General features: G+C 35.3%; 1 protein-coding gene across 1 annotated transcript in view; it reads left to right on the top strand.

The window, feature by feature from the left end:
- Positions 1–19,395, top strand: part of LOC148955861 (uncharacterized) — a 101,179-nt gene that overhangs the window by 46,065 nt on the left and 35,719 nt on the right. Inside the window, exon 2 of the mRNA XM_089108389.1 lies at positions 9,214–9,384. Coding sequence (XP_088964515.1) covers positions 9,214–9,384 — 171 coding nt within the window. The remainder of the gene's footprint in view (positions 1–9,213; positions 9,385–19,395) is intronic.

Raw genomic sequence — 19,395 nt, 5'->3', positions numbered from 1 at the left:
CCGGGGGCAGGCATTGTAAGTTATGCCTTGGGGCATATATGGTTCTTATGGAAAGAATGCTCGTATAAACTTCAGATAGGGCTCATTTGATTGGAAATTGAAAATTCTAGTTCACGTTTTAAGAGTCAAAAGATGTCCAAGGGCAACTAGCCCCCCCCACAGACATCCTTTTTCCCCCAAGCCCTTCCGACAAAAATTTTTATTATAGCCATTTCATTAAACATAGTTCAAAGGTCAGATAAGAAAAATTCCTGTGTCGACTCAATTCGGAATTTTATAAATGAAGAAAAATAAAAGTTAAAGTTCTCTTCTGAATTTTCTAAGTGAAGAGAATGAAGTTTCACTTCTGAATTTTCGGTTGAAGATGGAAAAAGTTATGCTTCGATTCTGAATTTTTAAGATAAGTTTGAATCAATGCGTTGAAGTATATTTTTGAACAAGAAATATCTGAAAAATATTTAGGAATGATGATGTGATGGCAGTGGGGTGTTGCAGAGTACTAATAGTGTGACAAAGTGCCGGGAATTGTTAAAAAATAATAGCAATAGACTGTTTAATTTCAATTCACCAGCTTATTTTCAGAGTGAAAAGGTTGACAATATTCAAGGGGTGATAAGGAGAGATGCCACATGAATGGCAGGAGTGTAATGTTGGAGTGGCGGGGTGTTTTTTGGATCATCATGAATGGCTTGGGTTGTGATAAGCTTGGGTTGCAATGCCAAATTCTCGGTGTTCAAAAAAACATACTGTTTCATTTAGATTCACCAACTTATTTTCGGAGTGAAAAGGTTGAAAATATCTTAGGATTAATTGGGGGATACCACGTGGATGGCAGGCTTGTATAGCCGTAATGTTGTGGGAGTGTTTTGAAGGTTATCATGAATTGCTGCGATAATCTTGAATAAATGGATTGAATTTATAATTTTTAACAAGAAATGTCTGAAAAATATCTTAGGAATGATGATTGATGTCAGTGGGGATGTCGCAGAGTAGTAATAGTGTAACAAAGTGCCGGGAATCGTTGAAAAATAATAGCAATAGAAAATATATCCATCAAGGATGTTCAAGCGGTAGAAGACGCTTAAAATGTTGATGACGGGTGTTGCAGGGGCTCCACAAAGCAGTTATAGTGTGGTACTGTGGCGAGAATTGCTTGGAGTATCACGCTCTACGAAGGAAATCCCGAGTTCTCGCTGTTCAAAATATTTTTTAATTTAGATTCATCAACGTATTTTTGGAGTGAAAAGGCTGAAAATATCCTAGGGGTGATGAGGAGAGATGACAAATTGATGATAGGAGTGTAATATCGATAGTGGCGGGGTGTTTTGTGGACCATCATGAATGCCTTGGGTTACGATAAGCTTGAATCAATCGGTTGAATGTATAATTTTTAACAAGATACGTCTGAAAAACATTTTAGGAATAATGATGTGATGTTAGAGGGATGCAGCAGAGTAGTAATAGTTTGGCACGTTGCCAGGAATCTTTCGAAATTAATAGCAATATTTACATTCACCAACTTATTATTGAAGTGAAAATGTTGAAAAAAGCCTAGGGAGGAGGAGGGGGGGGGATGCCACGTGGATAACAAGCGTGTAATGTCGTAGTGACGGGGTACTTTGTGGGAGCATCATGAATGGCTCGGGTTACGGTAGGCTTGAATGAATGGGTTGAATGTATAATTTTTAACAAGAAATATAGGAAAAATATTTTAGGAATGATGATGTGATGTCAGTGAGGAAGTCTCAGAGTAGTAATAGTGTAGCGCAGTGCCCGGAATCGTTGGAAAATAATAGGAATAAAAAAGATATCCATTGAGGTTGTTCAAACGTTAGAAGACGCATGAAATGTTGGTGACAGGCGTCACAGGGGTGCCACAAAGCAGTTTTAGTGTGGTACTGTGGCGTGAATTGCTCGGAGTACCACGCTCTAGGAAAGAAATGCCGAGTTCTCGGTTTTCAAAAAAAACATACTGTTTAATTTAGATTCACCAACTTATTTTCGGAATGAAAAGGTTTAGAATGTCCTAGGGGTGATGAGGGGGGCCACGTGGATGACAGACGTTTAATGTCGTAGTGACGGGGTGTTTTGGGAGAGCATCATGAATGGGTGGGTTTGCGATAAGTTTGAATCAATGGGTTGATCAATGGATGTAGTATAATTTGTAACAAGATATGTCTAAAAAACCTTTTAGGAATAATGATTTGATGTCAGAAGGGTACCGCAGAGTCGTAATAGTGTAGCACAGTCCCGGGAATAGTTGAAAAGTAATAGCAATAGAAAATATATCCATTGAGGGTGTTCATACGTAAGAAGACTATTAAAATGTTGATGACGGGTGTCGCAGGGGTCCCACAAAGTAGTTATAGTGTGGTACTGTTGCATGAACTGCTTAGACTATCACGCTCTAGGATAGAAATACCGACTACTCGATGTTAAAAAAATATACTGTTTCATTTAGATTTACCAGCTTCTTTTCGGACTGAAAAGGTTGAAAATATCCTAGGGATGATGAAGGGTTGTCACGTGGATGACAGGCGTGTAAAACCGTGATGCTGTGGGAGTGTTTTGAAGGTTATACTGAATGGCATGGATTGCAATAAGCTTCCATCAATGTGTTGAATGGATAATTTTTAACAAGAAATGTCTGAAAAATATTTTAGAAATAATGATGTGATGACAGTTGGGTGTCGCAGAGTAGTAATAATATGGCCCAGTGCCGGAAATCATTGGAAAATAATAGCAATAGAAAATATAGCCATTGATGGTGTTCAAACGTTAGAGACAATTAAAATGTCTATGAAGGTGTCGCAGGGGTGCTACAAAGCAGTTACAGTGTGGTACTCTTGTTTGACTTGCTTGGAGTATCACGCTCTAGGAAAGAAATTTCGACTTATCACTGTTCAAAAAAAATATACCGTTTAATTTAGATTCCCCAGCTTATTTTTGGAGTGAAAAGATTGAAAATATCCCACGGGTGCTGAGGTTGGGGAAGTTACGTGGATGGCAGACGTTAAAAGCCGTGATGGTATGGGAGTGTTTTGAAGGTTATCATGAATGGACTGAGTTGCGATAAGCTTGAATCAATGGGTTGAATGTGTAAAGTCTAGCAAAAGAAATGCCTGAAAAATATTTTAAAAATGGTGATTTGATGTCAGAGGGGTGCCGCAGAGTAGCAATAGCGTGGCACAGTGCCGGAATCGTTCGTAGTAAATAGTAATAAAAAATATATCCATTGAGGGTGTTAAAACGTTAGAAAACGCTTACAATATTGATGACGGGTTTCGCAGGGTGTCATAAAGTAGTTATAGTGTGGTACTGTGGCGTGAGTTGATTGGAGTATCATGCTCTAGCAAAGAAATACCCACCTCTCGCTGTTCAAGAAATGTATCTGTTTAATTTAGATTCACCAGCTTATTTTTGGAGTAATACAAAATCCCGTTTTTTCAAAGATAATTAAAGAACTCTATTAAACCAAATTGAGCAAAAATCAAAATCAAAGAATCTAACAAGCGTAAAACTATCATAGAAAACCAACTTGGAAGTAGAGTCCAACTCTGACATCATTAAAAAAAAACTTACTAATACTCTCTCTCTTTTGACAACTTAAGGCTAAATTTGCATAGCGGGACCATTTCTCAAAGAAAAACTTGAAATGACAAAAAAAAGAATTATTTATGTACTCTTTCAGCTAGTTAATACTAAGTTTTGTAATAATGGTCCTTTCCTCTAAGAAAACACATAAAAAATTTAAAAAATATATTAAATATTTCTTAATTACTGGTGCGACATGACAAAAATGAAGAATTTACGGACTATTTCAGCTAGTTAATACTAAGTTTTGTAATAATGGTCCATTTCTCTAAGAAAAAACACAAAAACGAGAAAAAATATATTACACGTTCTTTAATTACCCATGCGATATGACTAAAATGAAGAATTTCTGGACTATTTCAGCTACTTAATACTAAGTTTTCAAAAGCGAGGGGAGGGGGCCTTTCTCTAAGAAAACACACAAAAATAGAAAAATATATTAAATGCTCCTTAAAAACCCCTTGCAATATGAGTAAAATGTAGAACTTGTGCACTCTTTCAGTTAATTAAGATTAACTTTTGCAATAATTGACCATTTTCCTAAAAAAAGACACAACAGCAAGCCCGCTCCCCCTGGAATTAGCTGCTAGGAGTCATTTTCTTATATTCATACATGTTTTTGTTGTTTTTGTATTTTTTTTTTGTCACTTTCTTCACGTTTTATTTTTTGTCCGCTGTGTTTTTAACTGCTTAATCATTGTTTTAATATTTTTGTAAATTTGTTTTAATTAATAGAAACTTATTTGTAGTGCCGATGTTCTAAAGATTTTTTGTTTAGGATGTGTCCCTAATAGCTGTTTGCACAATTTCATCATCCCCTTTCTAATTTATCGCTAAAATACATTAAGAGCAATATTTTTTCGATTGCGTGCCAAATTTTGGCAGTAAACATGCGAAAACTGGGAACTTTCAGGTGTCGCGCAATAGATTATTTTTAGAATGTAGTTCTCGATACAGAATTTTTGAAATATCTTGTTGGTTCTGATGCTTAAGGCACTGAGCCATTGAATGGAAATTGACCTTTCGAGTCCTAGCGAGGTCAAAGAACTAAAAGAAAAAACGATTTGAAAGAAAGAAAAAAAACGCTTTGTACGCTTCGGCTAAGAAATAAGTTGTCAAAAAAGTAATATGTGACAGTGATGCTTGCTCTGTCCTTATTTAACTTGCGCACCGTCATTATGCAAAGTTTGCTGACCTAAGATGAAATGTATGCCGCCATTAAGTTAAAAGAAAGAAAAAAAAATTTAAAACTTTCGGCAAAAAAAATATCAAAAAAGTATCATGTGACAGTGATGTGTGCGCTGTCATTACGTAAGATGTACGCTGTCCTTATATAAGATCCAGGTGTGTGCAGACCTCACATAAGATAAGATAAGATTTATTGCAAAAAGCCTGTGGGCCATAGCAACACATAATACAATCTACAAATGAAACTCAGAGAGGAAGGAAAATAACAAAATGAAAAATAAAATAAAAAAAGGTGAAAAAAACGAGGATTTCGTCAGCCAGTGGCAAACCATGAAGAAGGAGAAATAAGCAAATATTTCAACAAGGACTGCCACCGAGTCGTCCTCAGTGCTAAACAAAAAAAGAAAAGAAAAAGAAACCAACGCAAATCAAACCTTTCGAAGTTTACTTATCAATGACAGAACAGAACCATTTTTTTTATTTTATTTTTCATTTTGTTATTTTATTTCCTCTCTGAGTTTCATTTGTCATGTATGGCCAGTGTGGTCTAAGAATGTATTAATACAATCCACAAACCAAAGCTCAGGAACAAAATACAACTTTAAATAATAAAAATCGAAAAAGAAAAAAGAACAACAAAACGACAAAAAAGAAACACACCAAGGTTCAACTTTTAACCAACAAACACCATATACAAAATTCAAATCCTAAAAATAGTAATAGGCTATCCCCTCAAACATGATTCCCTATATTTAATCACTAAACGAAGACACTTACACATTTGTTTAATAGCACATGCGTTCCTCTCAGCCATCCGCTCAATTAACCAGCATTCACTCCCAAACACTCTTCCAAAACATTTATTCCGCAACTCAGATAGCTCTTCACACTCGGATACAAAATGAAATTAGTTTTCATTCACCAATAAACACATTGGGCAAAAATAAGGGTCAGCCGCCAGCCTAAACTTTCCCAAAAATTTCCTTTCCTCGCCTAAATCCAAACTATCCCCTCTTACCAACAACAAATTCTTCCAATCCTCTTTATTCAGCCCAAATTTAAAGTAAACCTCCTCCGCCCAACAGTCTTGGGAGTAAAAACCTCAAAGACATTGATTGGTCCTTATGAGCTTGCCACTCTTGAATTGTTTGGTCGTTTAAGATTCGCTGGACTTTCTTCCATACTGACTGGACTTCATCCTTTGGGCCTTATCCTTCATTCCACATTTCCAGAATGCTACAAAGATCTAGTACTTTCTTGACCTGATTTGACCATAAATCACGTTCACCGTCCTTCAAGCTCTCCAAATAAGCTGCCTTAAGAAACCGAACTCTAGATAGCCTAATTATCTTCTCCCAGAATTTTACCATTCTAACCAATCTAACACACATAAGGTATGCGCTGTTGTTCGGTTACAAGCAGGGATTCCCCATAGGTCCTGACGCAAGGTTACATAAAATTGGGTCATAAATATTACACTTGACCGTTTAAAACGGGGTAAGTCGCTTGACGCCATTGGAGTCCAGAGGGTTGTGTGACGGGAGTCTCGCCATCTGAGTTCCCTTTAAAAGAACACCCGGAACCGTATTGCACAGGTGCAAGGGACTAGGAGCTCCACTTGTACACCCCTAATCGGACCATTCAAAATCCTATGGGAATCTACTATGGGACCATTTAAAATCCCATGTTCATCTTCTATGGGACCATTTAAATGTATTATAGCCCCGCTACTTTTGTGGAAGAGTTGATCGTACAAAACTTGGAGGGGCTCATTCGATTGGAAATTGAAATTTCTAGTTCCTTTTTAAGAGTCCAAACATATCGGAGGGTATCTAGCACACCCCTCTCCCCACCTTTTCCCCCCAAATGTATGCAGTAAAAATTTCGCAACTTTTTAAAATAGTCCAAGGGCCAAATGAATAGGCTTATAGGGGTGAACACAACCCTGCCTCCAGGGCAAAGGTTGTAAGCTAAGCAAGTTGTGTGCTGTAAACACATAAGGTTTTTATTGAAGGTGTGGCCCTTGTATAAACTTTAAATTCAAAGTATAAACTTTGAATAGAAATCGTAGGTTTTAGTGGCCTTTTTAATAGTCAAAACTGATCAAAGAAAAACCAGCTACCCCCCCCCTCTAATACCTTTATCCCCCAAATGCATCAGATCCAAATTTTGAGATATCTATTTTGTTCAAAATAGTTCAAAGAACAAACAACTATGCCTCCAGGGTTGATACACTTTCCCCTAGGCTTCGGGCAAAGGCAATATGTTACGTAATTTACCAATTGTTAAAGGCTTAGGGTATTAAGGTTAAGCATTAAGGAAATGTTGAAAGGGCTACCAAATACAATCAAAACACTTGAAGGAAGGAAATATCAGCAATATCTAATGAATAACTGAAGATATTAATTTCAAAATTTCGAGGTACATTTAGGAATAAGGCTTGTATGCAGTTTTCTTATTTTTTCAATGCAGGATTTATCATAACAAAATGGGGAAATATTTGATTCTGGGTGTGTTTGGAAAGGCTAAGGGCATCAAGGTGTATCCGTGGAGTATGTTTAGGGGTATATTATACTAAATCAAATGGTACTATGTGCATCCAGTTTATCAAAAAGCAAGATCTGCAACATTTTAAGAACGGCTGAGGGTATTGAATTGAAACTTGCAAGACATGTTGGGGGGATTCTGAAAAGTGGTTGGAGGGCCACCAACCCCCTCCTATGCTTTTTAGTTGTAATCCCTTCAAAAATATCTAATCTAAACTTTGAAACAGACATCTTGTTAAAAATAGTCAAAAGCTCAAAAACTATCCCTTTGGGGATGACATAGCCCAGCAAAGTTCTTCTTGATCTTGACGATTTTGATTATTTCTTTATTGACGATTTTGATTATTCTACGAGTTTTACGCAAAAATTCGTAAACTAAAATGTTCAATTTTTTTTTTTTTTTTTTTTTTTTTTTTTTTTTTTTTTTTTAAGGGAGGATGAATGTTGTTATGTTTTGATACCCAACAATTTGCAGTGACAATGAGAATGAATACATGCATTCCTAAAATTGGAGTACAAAGGAGGGGGGCGAATCTATACAAATCTACCGAGCGTATAACATGGGTTGCATTAAGATCCCTTCAGATTGACTTCAGTGAACTTTTATCGCAACCAAACGTAAACAGGGTCAAACGAAAGAAGTAATCATACCCTATTGCTTCATTTTTTAATTTAAAATTTTATGCAAACGATTTTATGCAAACGATAGTGTGTGCTATTATCTGTTTTTTGACCATAGTTTCCAAGTGGATTATTTTTAATATGAACGAAAATCTTACGTAGGCCCAGTCTAGGGCCGTTTTTTCACTCGTCAATGTGCTAAGATCTTACATCTTTTGTCAGAAAACTCTTAAAAGTGAAATCTTTGAACTAAGATCTTACATCTTTTGTCGTTTTTGTGCAAACATCTTTCATCATTCTGCTCTGATCAGCGGTCTAAGACCAATGATGAGTATACAACACGTGCGTGGAAGTTGCCCTAAGTCCTATATATATATATATATATATATATATATATATATATATATATATATATATATATATATATATATATATATATATATATATATATATATATATATATATATATATATATATATATATATATATATATATATATATATATATATATAGGAGTTTGAGTAACTTCCACACGCGTGTTCTGTCTCAGGCAGTTTGCAAAAAAACAGTCAGGGTTCTGACACATACTTTCCCCGTGGTATAAAAGTTCCACATTACTTGGCCCCAGGCACTATAAGCATTAAACTTCCCAATTCTCTTTCTTTCCCCCGGGGAAAGATCTCCTTCTAAGTATAGGATTCTCTTCCTATACCAAACTAATCTAATCTCAGCATCTCTCTAGGCTCTAGACCCTGCCGAGGCTAATCAAAAAGTCAAAGGTATAAAATAAAGAAATCTTACTTTTCACTCTGAACTCACTACTCACTACAAGAACTAAAAAACAAGAATCTCCTTGCCCCTGGACCAGCAAAGTCACTTGGGTGGAGCGTGTCGATTCCAGCCGATCCAAAACCCACCGGTTTCAACGTTAAACTCAAATGAATTAACCTATTCCCCTTTCCCCTCCCCGTCAATGTCGACCAGAATTCCTGTCTAAACATAAATTTTTAACCAGGGTGAGTCACCCTTGTAGTTGCGCAGTAACAATCTGCGAATTTAAATGTCTATGCGATTAAGGAAAAAATGCCGTTATTGTTATCAAGAGAAAATTAAAGATTACCAGACAAAGGAAAGGGGATAATTAACAGAACCAAAGAAAGACAAAAAGAAAGGACATTTATCTTAAAAAACAAGGACCGAAGGATCAAACATATAGAACACATATATGTGGTATGAAATTATTATTTTACTTCAACATTTTCAGCTGGCAGATTCCAATTCTGCAAATTATACAGTAAACTTGACCGGAGTTGTTCTTTTGGGATTGGCTGTGTCAGCTGCAGCAACGTTTTGGGCATTTCTTACTGTTCATTTAAACAAAAACAAAAACGACAGAGAGTATGATGGGGGCTACGAGGATGGTTACAGAAAAAAGGTAAGCTGTTGCTTTTTCACCAGACGTGCAGATAGATTATACTTAATAAGAAACTTTGATTATACGTAGACAAGAAACGTAAGCCTCATCAAAATTTTCTTGTACTAGCCTCGAAAGAATTGTGAAATTAGTGTTCTTTCAGACCAAACCATAATACCATTCAAGCTATCATAACTTAAGATTAAGCATTTGTGTTCTTACGGCGCATATTTTGTCAGTAATATAGAAAATACTAACTAGAATTCTGTGGAATTAACAATGTAATAAATAGTTTTATTATGCTACGAAAAGGCCAATACAGCAGCAAAAAACAGAATATATGCATGTGCAAATAGTAAACTTTGGAAACTAATAAATAGAATTTTCCCAGAAAACCTTTTACGGATGTTCAGAAGTTGAATCTATATTTCCATTCCACATTTTTAATTTATGAACAGTTTGCTTACGGTGGTGGGAATAATTTTAGATGGTGAATATGATGGTTTTAAGGGTTTTTAAGTTAATATAGTGTGAAAGGACTGGTTAAGTATGAAAAGTTATGCTTAACATGCAGTAAATTAACAAATTACTACATATAGTTACTTTCGTAGCACAGAAATATCTCTATACTTTTCTAGAATGAAGTTTTTGTTATTTTTTCTAATGATTTCATCTAATGCAATACAAGACTGGTTTTCATTGCGTTTACAATATTTAAACTGTTGTTTTTGGGGTTTAGGGGGGGGGGTTACCTAGGTTAGGTTAGGTATTTAATATATGCTATGCTTTACCCCCCCCCCCTCTTCTAATGTGCAAATATATATCCCAAGATTGTTTATAATTTATTATATATAACATCCTATTTTATTTTATTTAATTAGAATTAACCAAACTTGACTTTTTAGAAGTGCCCATATAATGCACCATTACCCAAAGTGTTATCGTAGAAACTTCGAAGAGGGCTCATTTGATTGGAAATTCAAAGGGCTGGTGGCATTTTTAATAGTCGAAAGTGATTGGAGGGCCGCTAAAACCCCTCTCATTCCCACCATTTCCCCAAACACATACAATCAAAATTCTGAGATAGACATTTAGTTCAACGTAGTTGAAAGGTCCGAAAATTATGTCTTTGAGGATGACACAGCCCTCAGGGTAAGGTTTGTAAGTTATGGCATGGGGGTATGTAAGGTTTTTTTTTGAAAATGTTGTCGTAGAAACTTAAAAAAAAACTCATTTGATTGGAGATTGAAAAGGGATAGTGCCCTTTTTAATAGTGGAAGATGATTGGAGAGCAACTAACCCCCCTCTCACGCCCACCATTTCCCCAAACACATCCAATCAAAATTTTGAGATAGGTATTTTGTTCAACGCAGTTGAAAATTCAGGGAATTATCTCTCTGAGGATGACAAACCCCCCAAACACCTCAGGCCAAGGGTTGTAAGTTATGCCCTGGGGGCATATGAGGTTCGTGTAGGAAGTGTTTTCGTAGAAGCTTCAAAATATTTTATTTCACAAGAATTAACCATACTTGACTTTTTAGAAGTACCCATATAATGCACCAGTACCGAAAGCGTTATCGTAGAAACTTCAAAGAGGGCTCAATCGATTAGAAATTCAAAGGGCTACTGGCCTTTAGAATAGTCGAAAGTGATTCCAGTGCAAATAACCCCCCTCTCACACGCATCATTTCCCCAAACACATCCAATTGAAATTTTGGGACATATATTCTGTTCAAAATAGTTGAAAGGTCCTGGAATTATGTCTTTGAGGATGACACTCCCCATTCAGCCCTCAGAGAAAGGGTTGTAAGTTATGCCCTGGGAGCATATATAGTTTTTGTAGAAAGTGTTGTCGTAAAAACATCAAAAAAGGCTCATTGGATTGGAAATTGAAAGGGCTAGTGTCCTATTTAATAGTTGAAAGTAATTGGAGGGCAACTAGCCCCCTCCTACGCCCACAGTTTTGCCAGACACATGCAATCGAAATTCTGAGATTTTCATTTTGTTCAACGTAGTTAAAAGCTCTGTATATTAGGTGTTTGAGGATGACAACTCCCTCAGAACCCTCAGGACAGGGGTTGTAAGTTAAGCCCTGCGGGCATATATGGTTTTTATAGAAACTGTTGTCTTAGAAACCTCAAATAAGCTCATTTGATTGGGAATCGAAAGGCCAAGTGCCCTTTTTAATAGTCAAAAGTTACTGGAGAGCAACTAACCCCCCTCTCACGCCCATCATTTCCCCAAACATATCCGATTAAAATTTTGAGATAGGTATTTTCTTCTACGTAGATGAAAGTTCTGGAAATTAAGTCGTTGAGGATGAGAAGCCCCCAAACCCCTCAGGGCAAGGATTGTAAGTTAAACCCTGTTGGCATATAAGGTTTTTATAGAAAATGTTTTCGCAGAAACTCAAAATTGGCTCATTTGATTGGAAATTGAAAGGGCTAGTGCCCTTTTTAATAGTCGAAAGTGATTGGAGGACGACTAAACCCCTCCTCACGCCCACCATTTCTCCAAACACATCCAATTGAAGTTTTGAGATAGGTATTTTGTTCAACGTAGTTGAAAATCCTGGAAATTATGTGTTTGAGGATGACGATCCCCCAAACCCCTCAGGCCAAAGGATGTAAGTTATGGACTGGGTGCATATGAGGTTTTTTAAAAGTGTTCTCCTAGGAACTTCAAAAAGGGCTCATTCGATTGTAAATTCAAAGGGATAGTGGCCTTTTTAATAGTCGAAAGTGATTCGAGGGCAAATAATTCACCTATCACACCCACCGTTTCCGAAAACACATCCAATCAAAATTTTGAGATAGACATGTTGTTCCCCGTAGTTGAGAGGTCCAGAAATTATGTCATTGAGGATGACACCCCCCCTACATCCCTCAGGGCAAGGGTTTTAAGTTATGTCCTGGAGGCATACAAAATTTTTATAGAAAACTTTGTCGTAAAAACTTCAAAAAGGGCTCACTCGATTGGAAATTGAAAGGGCTAGTGTCCTTTTTAATAGTTGAAAGTAATTGGAGGGCAACTAATTCCTTCTTGTGCCCACAATTTCCCCAAACACATGCAATCATAATTCTGAGATATACATTTTGTTCAACGTAGTTAAAAGCTCTGGAAATTGGGTCTTTGAGGATGATAGACCCCCTCAGAGCCCTCAAGGCAGGGGTTATAAGTTATGCCCTGGGGGCATATAAGGCTTTTATAGAAAGTGTTGTCGTAGAAACTTAAAAAAAGCTCATTTCATTGGACATTGAAAGGGCTAGTGCCCTTTTTGATAGTCGAAAGTGATTGGAGAGCAACTAATCTCCCACGCCCACCCACCATTTTTACAAACACATCCAATTAAAATTTTGAGATATGTATTTTCTTCAACGTAGATGAAACTTCTGGAAATTATATCTTTGAGGATAACAAACCACCAAACCCCTCTGCGCAAGGGTTGTAAATTATGTCCTGGGGGCATATAAGGTTTTTATAGAAAACGTTCTCATAGAAACTCAAAAGGGCTCATTTGATTGGAAATTGAAAGGAATAGTGCCCTTTTTAATAGTCGAAAGTGATTGGAGGACGACGAACCCCCCTCTCACGCCAACCACTTCTCCTAAGAAATCCAATCAAAATTTTGAGATAGCCATAATTTGTACTTTACTGGAATTTTTTTTTTTAATGTTTTTACTTTTATAACTTTAAGAAATCAAAAATTAAGTAAGATTTTACGGAATAAATATCAGAATATGAGTAGAAAGGGGGGTGCTACTCGTGACAGTACACCAAATATGGGCATAGAGTCCCTAGGGAGAACACGTGGTAATGTCAGTCGTGACGGGGCACCAAATATGGGCATGGAATCCCCAGGGAGAACACCTATGGAATGTTGTTGTTGTTGTTGTTGTTTGACCAAGTGCACGCTAGGGTCGAATGTTAAGATCCAGGAATAGGGGACAGGGTCAATAACACCTCTTCCAAGGTCGATTTATTTGTTGTTGTTGTTTGGCCAAGTGCACGCTAGGGGCGAATGTTATGATCCAGGAATAGGAAACAGGATCACGTGTTTCCTTCTAAACCAATAATTCCTCTTAGAAACAACAAATTAATTCCCCTTTCATAAATCAATAATTCCCCTTAGAAATAACAAATTAATTCCCCCTTAGTAGATCAATTAGTCCTATTAGACACAAAACTTAATTTCCCTTTTGTGAATTAATAATAAACGTCAACCTAAATACGATTTTCCAGGCGACTTATTCCCGGGTGTAAGTTCTCAACTTAGAAATGAAGAGATTAACGCGGGACAGGGTTTCTATGTAATTTCAAATGTGACAGCGCAGGGATGCCAAAAACAAAAGGAACACGCTGAAATTACGTTTAGTGGTTATTTGGGCGAAAAAGTTTTAGACATTTTAGGGAATTATTTCGGCGAAACAGTTAGAGACATTTTAAAAGATGATTTTAGAAGAGGTTTTAGAAGAGAATTTGAGGGTGAAACTCTGTGGTCGTTATAATACACAAGTTCCATTTGAACAGTGTCGTGAGGTCCCCTACCCCAACCCCAAAGGGCTCCGATCCCCCTACCCCAACTCCGAAGGAAGCCCCCGGTCCTCAAAGGTCCCCCGGCGCCCCAAAGGGCCCCCGGCGTCCCAAAGACTCCTGAGCCTCCATTTTTTAATACTTTTTTAAGGCTTTATTATAGCTTTTCAGAACAAGTTATTTTCTTAATGTCCATCCTAAACCCATTTTACAAGTTGAAAGGGGCAAAAGCGTTTTAGACATTTTAGGGAATTATTTCGGCGAAACAGTTAGAGACATTTTAAAAGATGATTTTAGAAGAGGTTTTATAAGAAAATTTGAGGGTGAAACTCTGTGGTCGTTATAATACACAAGGTCCATTTGAACAGTGTAGTGAGGTCCCCTACCCCAACCCCAAAGGCCTCCGATCCCCCTACCCCAACCCCGAAGGAAGCTCCCGGTCCTCAATGGTCCCCCGGCGCCCCAAAGGACCACTAGTGTCCCAAAGGCCCCTGAGCCCCCATTTTTTAATACTTTTTAAGGCTTTATTATATCTTTTCAGAACAAGTTCTTTTCTTAATTTCCATCCTAAACCCATTTTACAAGTTGAAATGGGCGAAACCGTTTTAGACATTTTAGGGAATTATTTCGGCGAAACAGTTAGAGACATTTTAACAGATGATTTTAGAAGATGTTTTAGAAGAGGATTTGAGGGTGAAACTCTGTGGTCGTTATAATACACAAGTTCCATTTGAACAGTGTCGTGAGGTCCTCTACCCCAACCCCAAAGGACTCCGATCCCCCAACCCCAACTCCGAAGGAAGCCCCCGGTCCTCAAAGGCCCCCCCGAGCCCCAAAGGGCCCCCGGCGTCCCAAAGGCCCCAGAGCCCCCATTTTTAAATACTTTATTATATTTTTTCAGAACAAGATATTTTCTTAATTTCCATCCTAAACCCATTTTACAAGTTGAAGTACTCATCCTTTTCACCCACAACTTTACTATGCTGCTTTTCTGAATGCTCCAACACCAAGCAATACTTTTCAAAGGCATTTCAGAGCAAATTCTTTACATAATGTCCCTTCTAACCCTATTTTACACATTAAAGCACCCATCTTTTTTACACGCAACTTTACTTTAAAGCTTTTTGAATTTTCCAACAAAAAGTAGTACTTTTCAAATGGCATTTCAGAACAAGTTCTTTTCTTAATGTCCTTCCTAAACCCATTTTTACATGTTGAAGGACCCATCCTTTTCACCCACAACTTTACTTTACAGCTTTTGAATGCTCCAACACCAAGCAATACTTTTCAATGCCATTTCAGAAACAGTTCTTTTCTTAGTGACCGTCCTAAACCCATTTTACAAATTGAAGTACCCATCCCTTTTACACACAACTTTACTTTACAGCTTTTTGAATGCTCCAACACCAAGCAATACTTTTCAAAGGCATTTCAGAACCAGTTATTTTCTTAATGACCGTCCTAAACCAATTTTAAAAGTTGAAGTACCCATCCTTTTCACACACAACTTTACTTTACAGCTTTTTGAATGCTCCAACACCAAGCAATACTTTTCAAAGGGCATTTCAGAACAAGTTCTTTTCATAATGTCCTTCCTAAACCCATTTTACAAGTTGAAGTACCCATCCTTTTCACACACAACTTTACTTTACAGCTTTTTGAATGCTCCAACACCAAGCAATACATTTCAAAAGGCATTTCAGAACCAGTTATTTTCTTAATGTCATTCCTAAGTCCATTTTACAAATTGAAGTACCAATCCTTTTTACACACAAATTTACTTTAGAGCTTTTTGAATGCACCAACACCAAGCAATACTTTTCAAAAGGCATTGCAGAACAAGTTATTTTCATACTTTCAATCATAAACCCATTTTACATGGTGAACTACCCATCATTTTAACCCACAACTCTACTTTACAGCTTTTTGAAGGCTCAACACCAAGCAATACTTTTCAAAGGGCATTTCAGAACAAGTTCTTTTCATAATGTCCTTCCTAAACCCATTTTACAAGTTGAAGTACCTATCCTTTTCAAACACAACTTTAGTTTACAGCTTTTTGAATGCTCCAACACCAAGCAATACTTTTCAAAGGCATTTCAGAACAAGTTCTTTACGTAATGTCCCTCCTAAACCAATTTTGCAACTTGAAGTACTCATCCTTTTCACACACAACTTTACTTTATGGCTATTTGAATATCCCATCACCAAGCAATACTTTGAAAAGGCTTTTTTATTAAATGTTTACTGAACACACACAAATTTCTCTTAGAAATAATATTTTTCATCAGTGATAACACTTTTTCTGTTCGAACTAGCAAGTTTTCTACCAAAGATACCAAATTTTTTCTTAGAAGTAATATTTTTTTATTGTGATAACAACTTTTCAGTCAGAAGTAGCAAGTTTTGCTTAACACTAACAACCATTCTCATCAAAGTAACGATATTTTATTTTAATACTAACATACATTTACTGAACACACACAAATTCCTCTTAGAAATAATATTTTTTGTCAATGATAACACTTTTTCTGTTCGAACTAGCAAATTTTCTGTCAAAGATACCAAATTTTTTCGTAGAAGTAACATTTTTTTATTGTGATAAAAAACTTTTATGTCAGAAGTAGCAAGTTTTTTTTAACGCAAACAATCATTCTCATCAAAGTAATGATATTTTACCTTAATACTAACATATTTTTACTGAACACACACAAATTTCTCTTAGAAATAATATTTTTCGTCAGTGATAACACTTTTTCTGTTTGAACTTGCAAGTTTTCTACCACAGATACCAAGTGTTTTCTTAGAAGTAACATTTTTTGATTGTGATAACAACTTTTCTGTCAGAAGTAGCAAGTTTTGCTTAACACTAACAGACATTCTCATCAAAGTAATGATATCTTACCTTAATACTAACATACTTGTACTGAACACACACAAATTTCTCTTACAAATAATATTTTTCGCCCGTGATAACACTTTTTCTGTTCGAACTAGCAAGTTTTCTACCACAGATACCAAATTGTTTCATAGAAGTAACATTTTTTGATTGTGACAACAACTTTTCTGTCAGAAGTAGCAAGTTCTGCTTAACAATAACATAACTTCATATCAAAGTAACGATATTTTATTTAAATACTAACATACTTTTACTGAAAACACACAAATTTCTCTTAGAAATAATATTTTTCGTCAGTGATAACACTTTTTCTGTTTGAACAAGCAAGTTTTCTACCAAAGATACCAAGTTTTTTCTTAGAAGTAACATTTTTTGATTGTGATAACAACTTTTCTTTCAGAAGTAGCAAGTTTTTCTTAATACTAACAAACATTCTCATCAAAGTAATGATATTTTACCTTAATACCAACATACTTTTACTGAACACACACAAATTTCTCTTAGAAATTATATTTTTCATCAGTGATAACACTTTTTCTGTTCGAACTAGCAAATTTTCTGTCAAAGATACCAACTATTTTCGTAGAAGTTACATTTTTTGATTGTGATAACAACTTTTCTGTCAGAAGTAGCAAGTTTTGCTTCACGCTGCAAACATTCTCATCAAAGTAATGATATTTTACCTTAATACTAACATACTTTTACTGAACACACACAAATTTCTCTTTGAAATAATATTATTCATCAGTGGTAACACTTTTTCTGGTCAAACTAGCAAGTTTTCTACCAAAGATAAAAAATCTTTTCTTACAAGTAACATTTTTTGATTGTGATAACAACTTTTCTGTCGTAAGTAGCAAGTTTTGGTTAAAACTAACAAACCTTCTCATCAAAGTAACGATATCTTACCCTTAATACTAACATACTTTTACTGAACGAACAGAAATTTCTCTTAGAAATACCATTTTTCGTCAGTGATAATACTTTTTCTGTTCGAACTAGCAAGTTTTCTACCAAAGATAACAAATTTTTTCTTAGAAGTAACATTTTTTTATTGTGATAACAACTTTTCTGTCAGAAGTAGCAAGTTTTGCTTAACACTAACAAACATTCTCATCAAAGTAATGATATTTTACCTTAATACTAACATACTTTTACTGAACACACACAAATTTCTCTTAGAAATATTATTTTTCGTCAGTCATAACACTTTTTCTGTTCGAACTAGCAAATTTTCTGTCAAAGATACCAAATTTTTTTGTAGAAGTAACATTTTTTGATTGTAATAACAAATTTTCTGTCAGAAGTAACAAGTTTTGCTTAACACTAACAAACATTCTCATCAAAGTAATGATATTTTACCTTAATACTAACATAATTTTACTGAACACACACAAATTTCTCTTAGAAATAATATTTTTCGTCAGTAATAACACTTTATCTTTTCGAACTAGAAAATTTTCTTACAAAGATATCAAAAATTTTCGTAGATTTACCATTTTTTTATTGTTATAACAACATTTAAGTCAGAAGTAGCAAGTTTTGCTTAACAATAACAAACATTCTCATCAAAGTAATGATATTTTACCTTAACACTAACATACTTTTACTGAACACACAGAAATTTCTCTAAGTAATAACATTTTTCATCAATGATAACACTTTTTCTGCTCGAACTAGCAAGTTTTCAACCAAAGATACCAAATTTTTTCTTAGAAGTAACATTTTTTGATTGTGATAACAACTTTTCTGTCAGAAGTAACAAGTTTTGCTTAACACTAACAAACATTTTCATCAAAGTAATGATTTTTTACCTTAATACTAACATACTTTTACTGAACAAACACAAATTTTTCTTAGAAATAATATTTTTTGTCAGTGATAAACCTTTTTCTGTTCGAACTAGCAAGTTTTCTGTCAAAGATACCAAATTTTTTCTTAGAAGAAACAATTTTTTATTGTGATAACAACTTTTCTGTCAGAAGTAGCAAGTTTTGATTAACACTAACAAACATTCTCATCAAAGTAATGATTTTTTACCTTAATACTAACATACTTTTACTGAACACACACAAATTTCTCTTAGAAATAATATTTTTCATCAATGATAACACTTTTCTGTTCGAACTAGCAAATTTTCTACCAAAGATACCAAATTTTTTCTTAGAAGTAACATTCTTTTATTGTGATAACAACTTTTCTGTCAGAAGTAGCAAGTTTTGCTTAACACTAACGAACATTCTCATCAAAGTAATGATATTTTAACTTAATACTAACATACTTTTACAAAACAAACACAAATATCTATTAGAAATAATATTTGTCGTCACTGATTACACTTTTTCTGTTCGAAATAGCAAGTTATCTACAATAGTTACAAAATTTTTTCTTAGAAGTAACATTTTTTGATTGTCTTAACATCTCTTCTGTCAGAAGTATCAAGTTTTGCTTAACACTAATAAACCTTCTCGTCAAAGTAATGATATTTTACCTTAATACTAACATACTTTTACTGAACACACACAAATTTCTCTTAGAAATAATATTTTTCGTCAGTGATAACACTTTTTCTATTCGAACTAGCAAATTTCCTACCAAAG

Source organism: Artemia sp. Qi Xiang Cuo, chromosome 2, assembly GCF_049724085.1.
Source record: "Artemia sp. Qi Xiang Cuo chromosome 2, ASM4972408v1, whole genome shotgun sequence".
Classification (NCBI taxonomy): domain Eukaryota; kingdom Metazoa; phylum Arthropoda; class Branchiopoda; order Anostraca; family Artemiidae; genus Artemia; species Artemia sp. Qi Xiang Cuo.
Note: the sequence above shows the minus strand (reverse complement) of the source record. Positions and strands in the feature narration are given on the sequence as shown.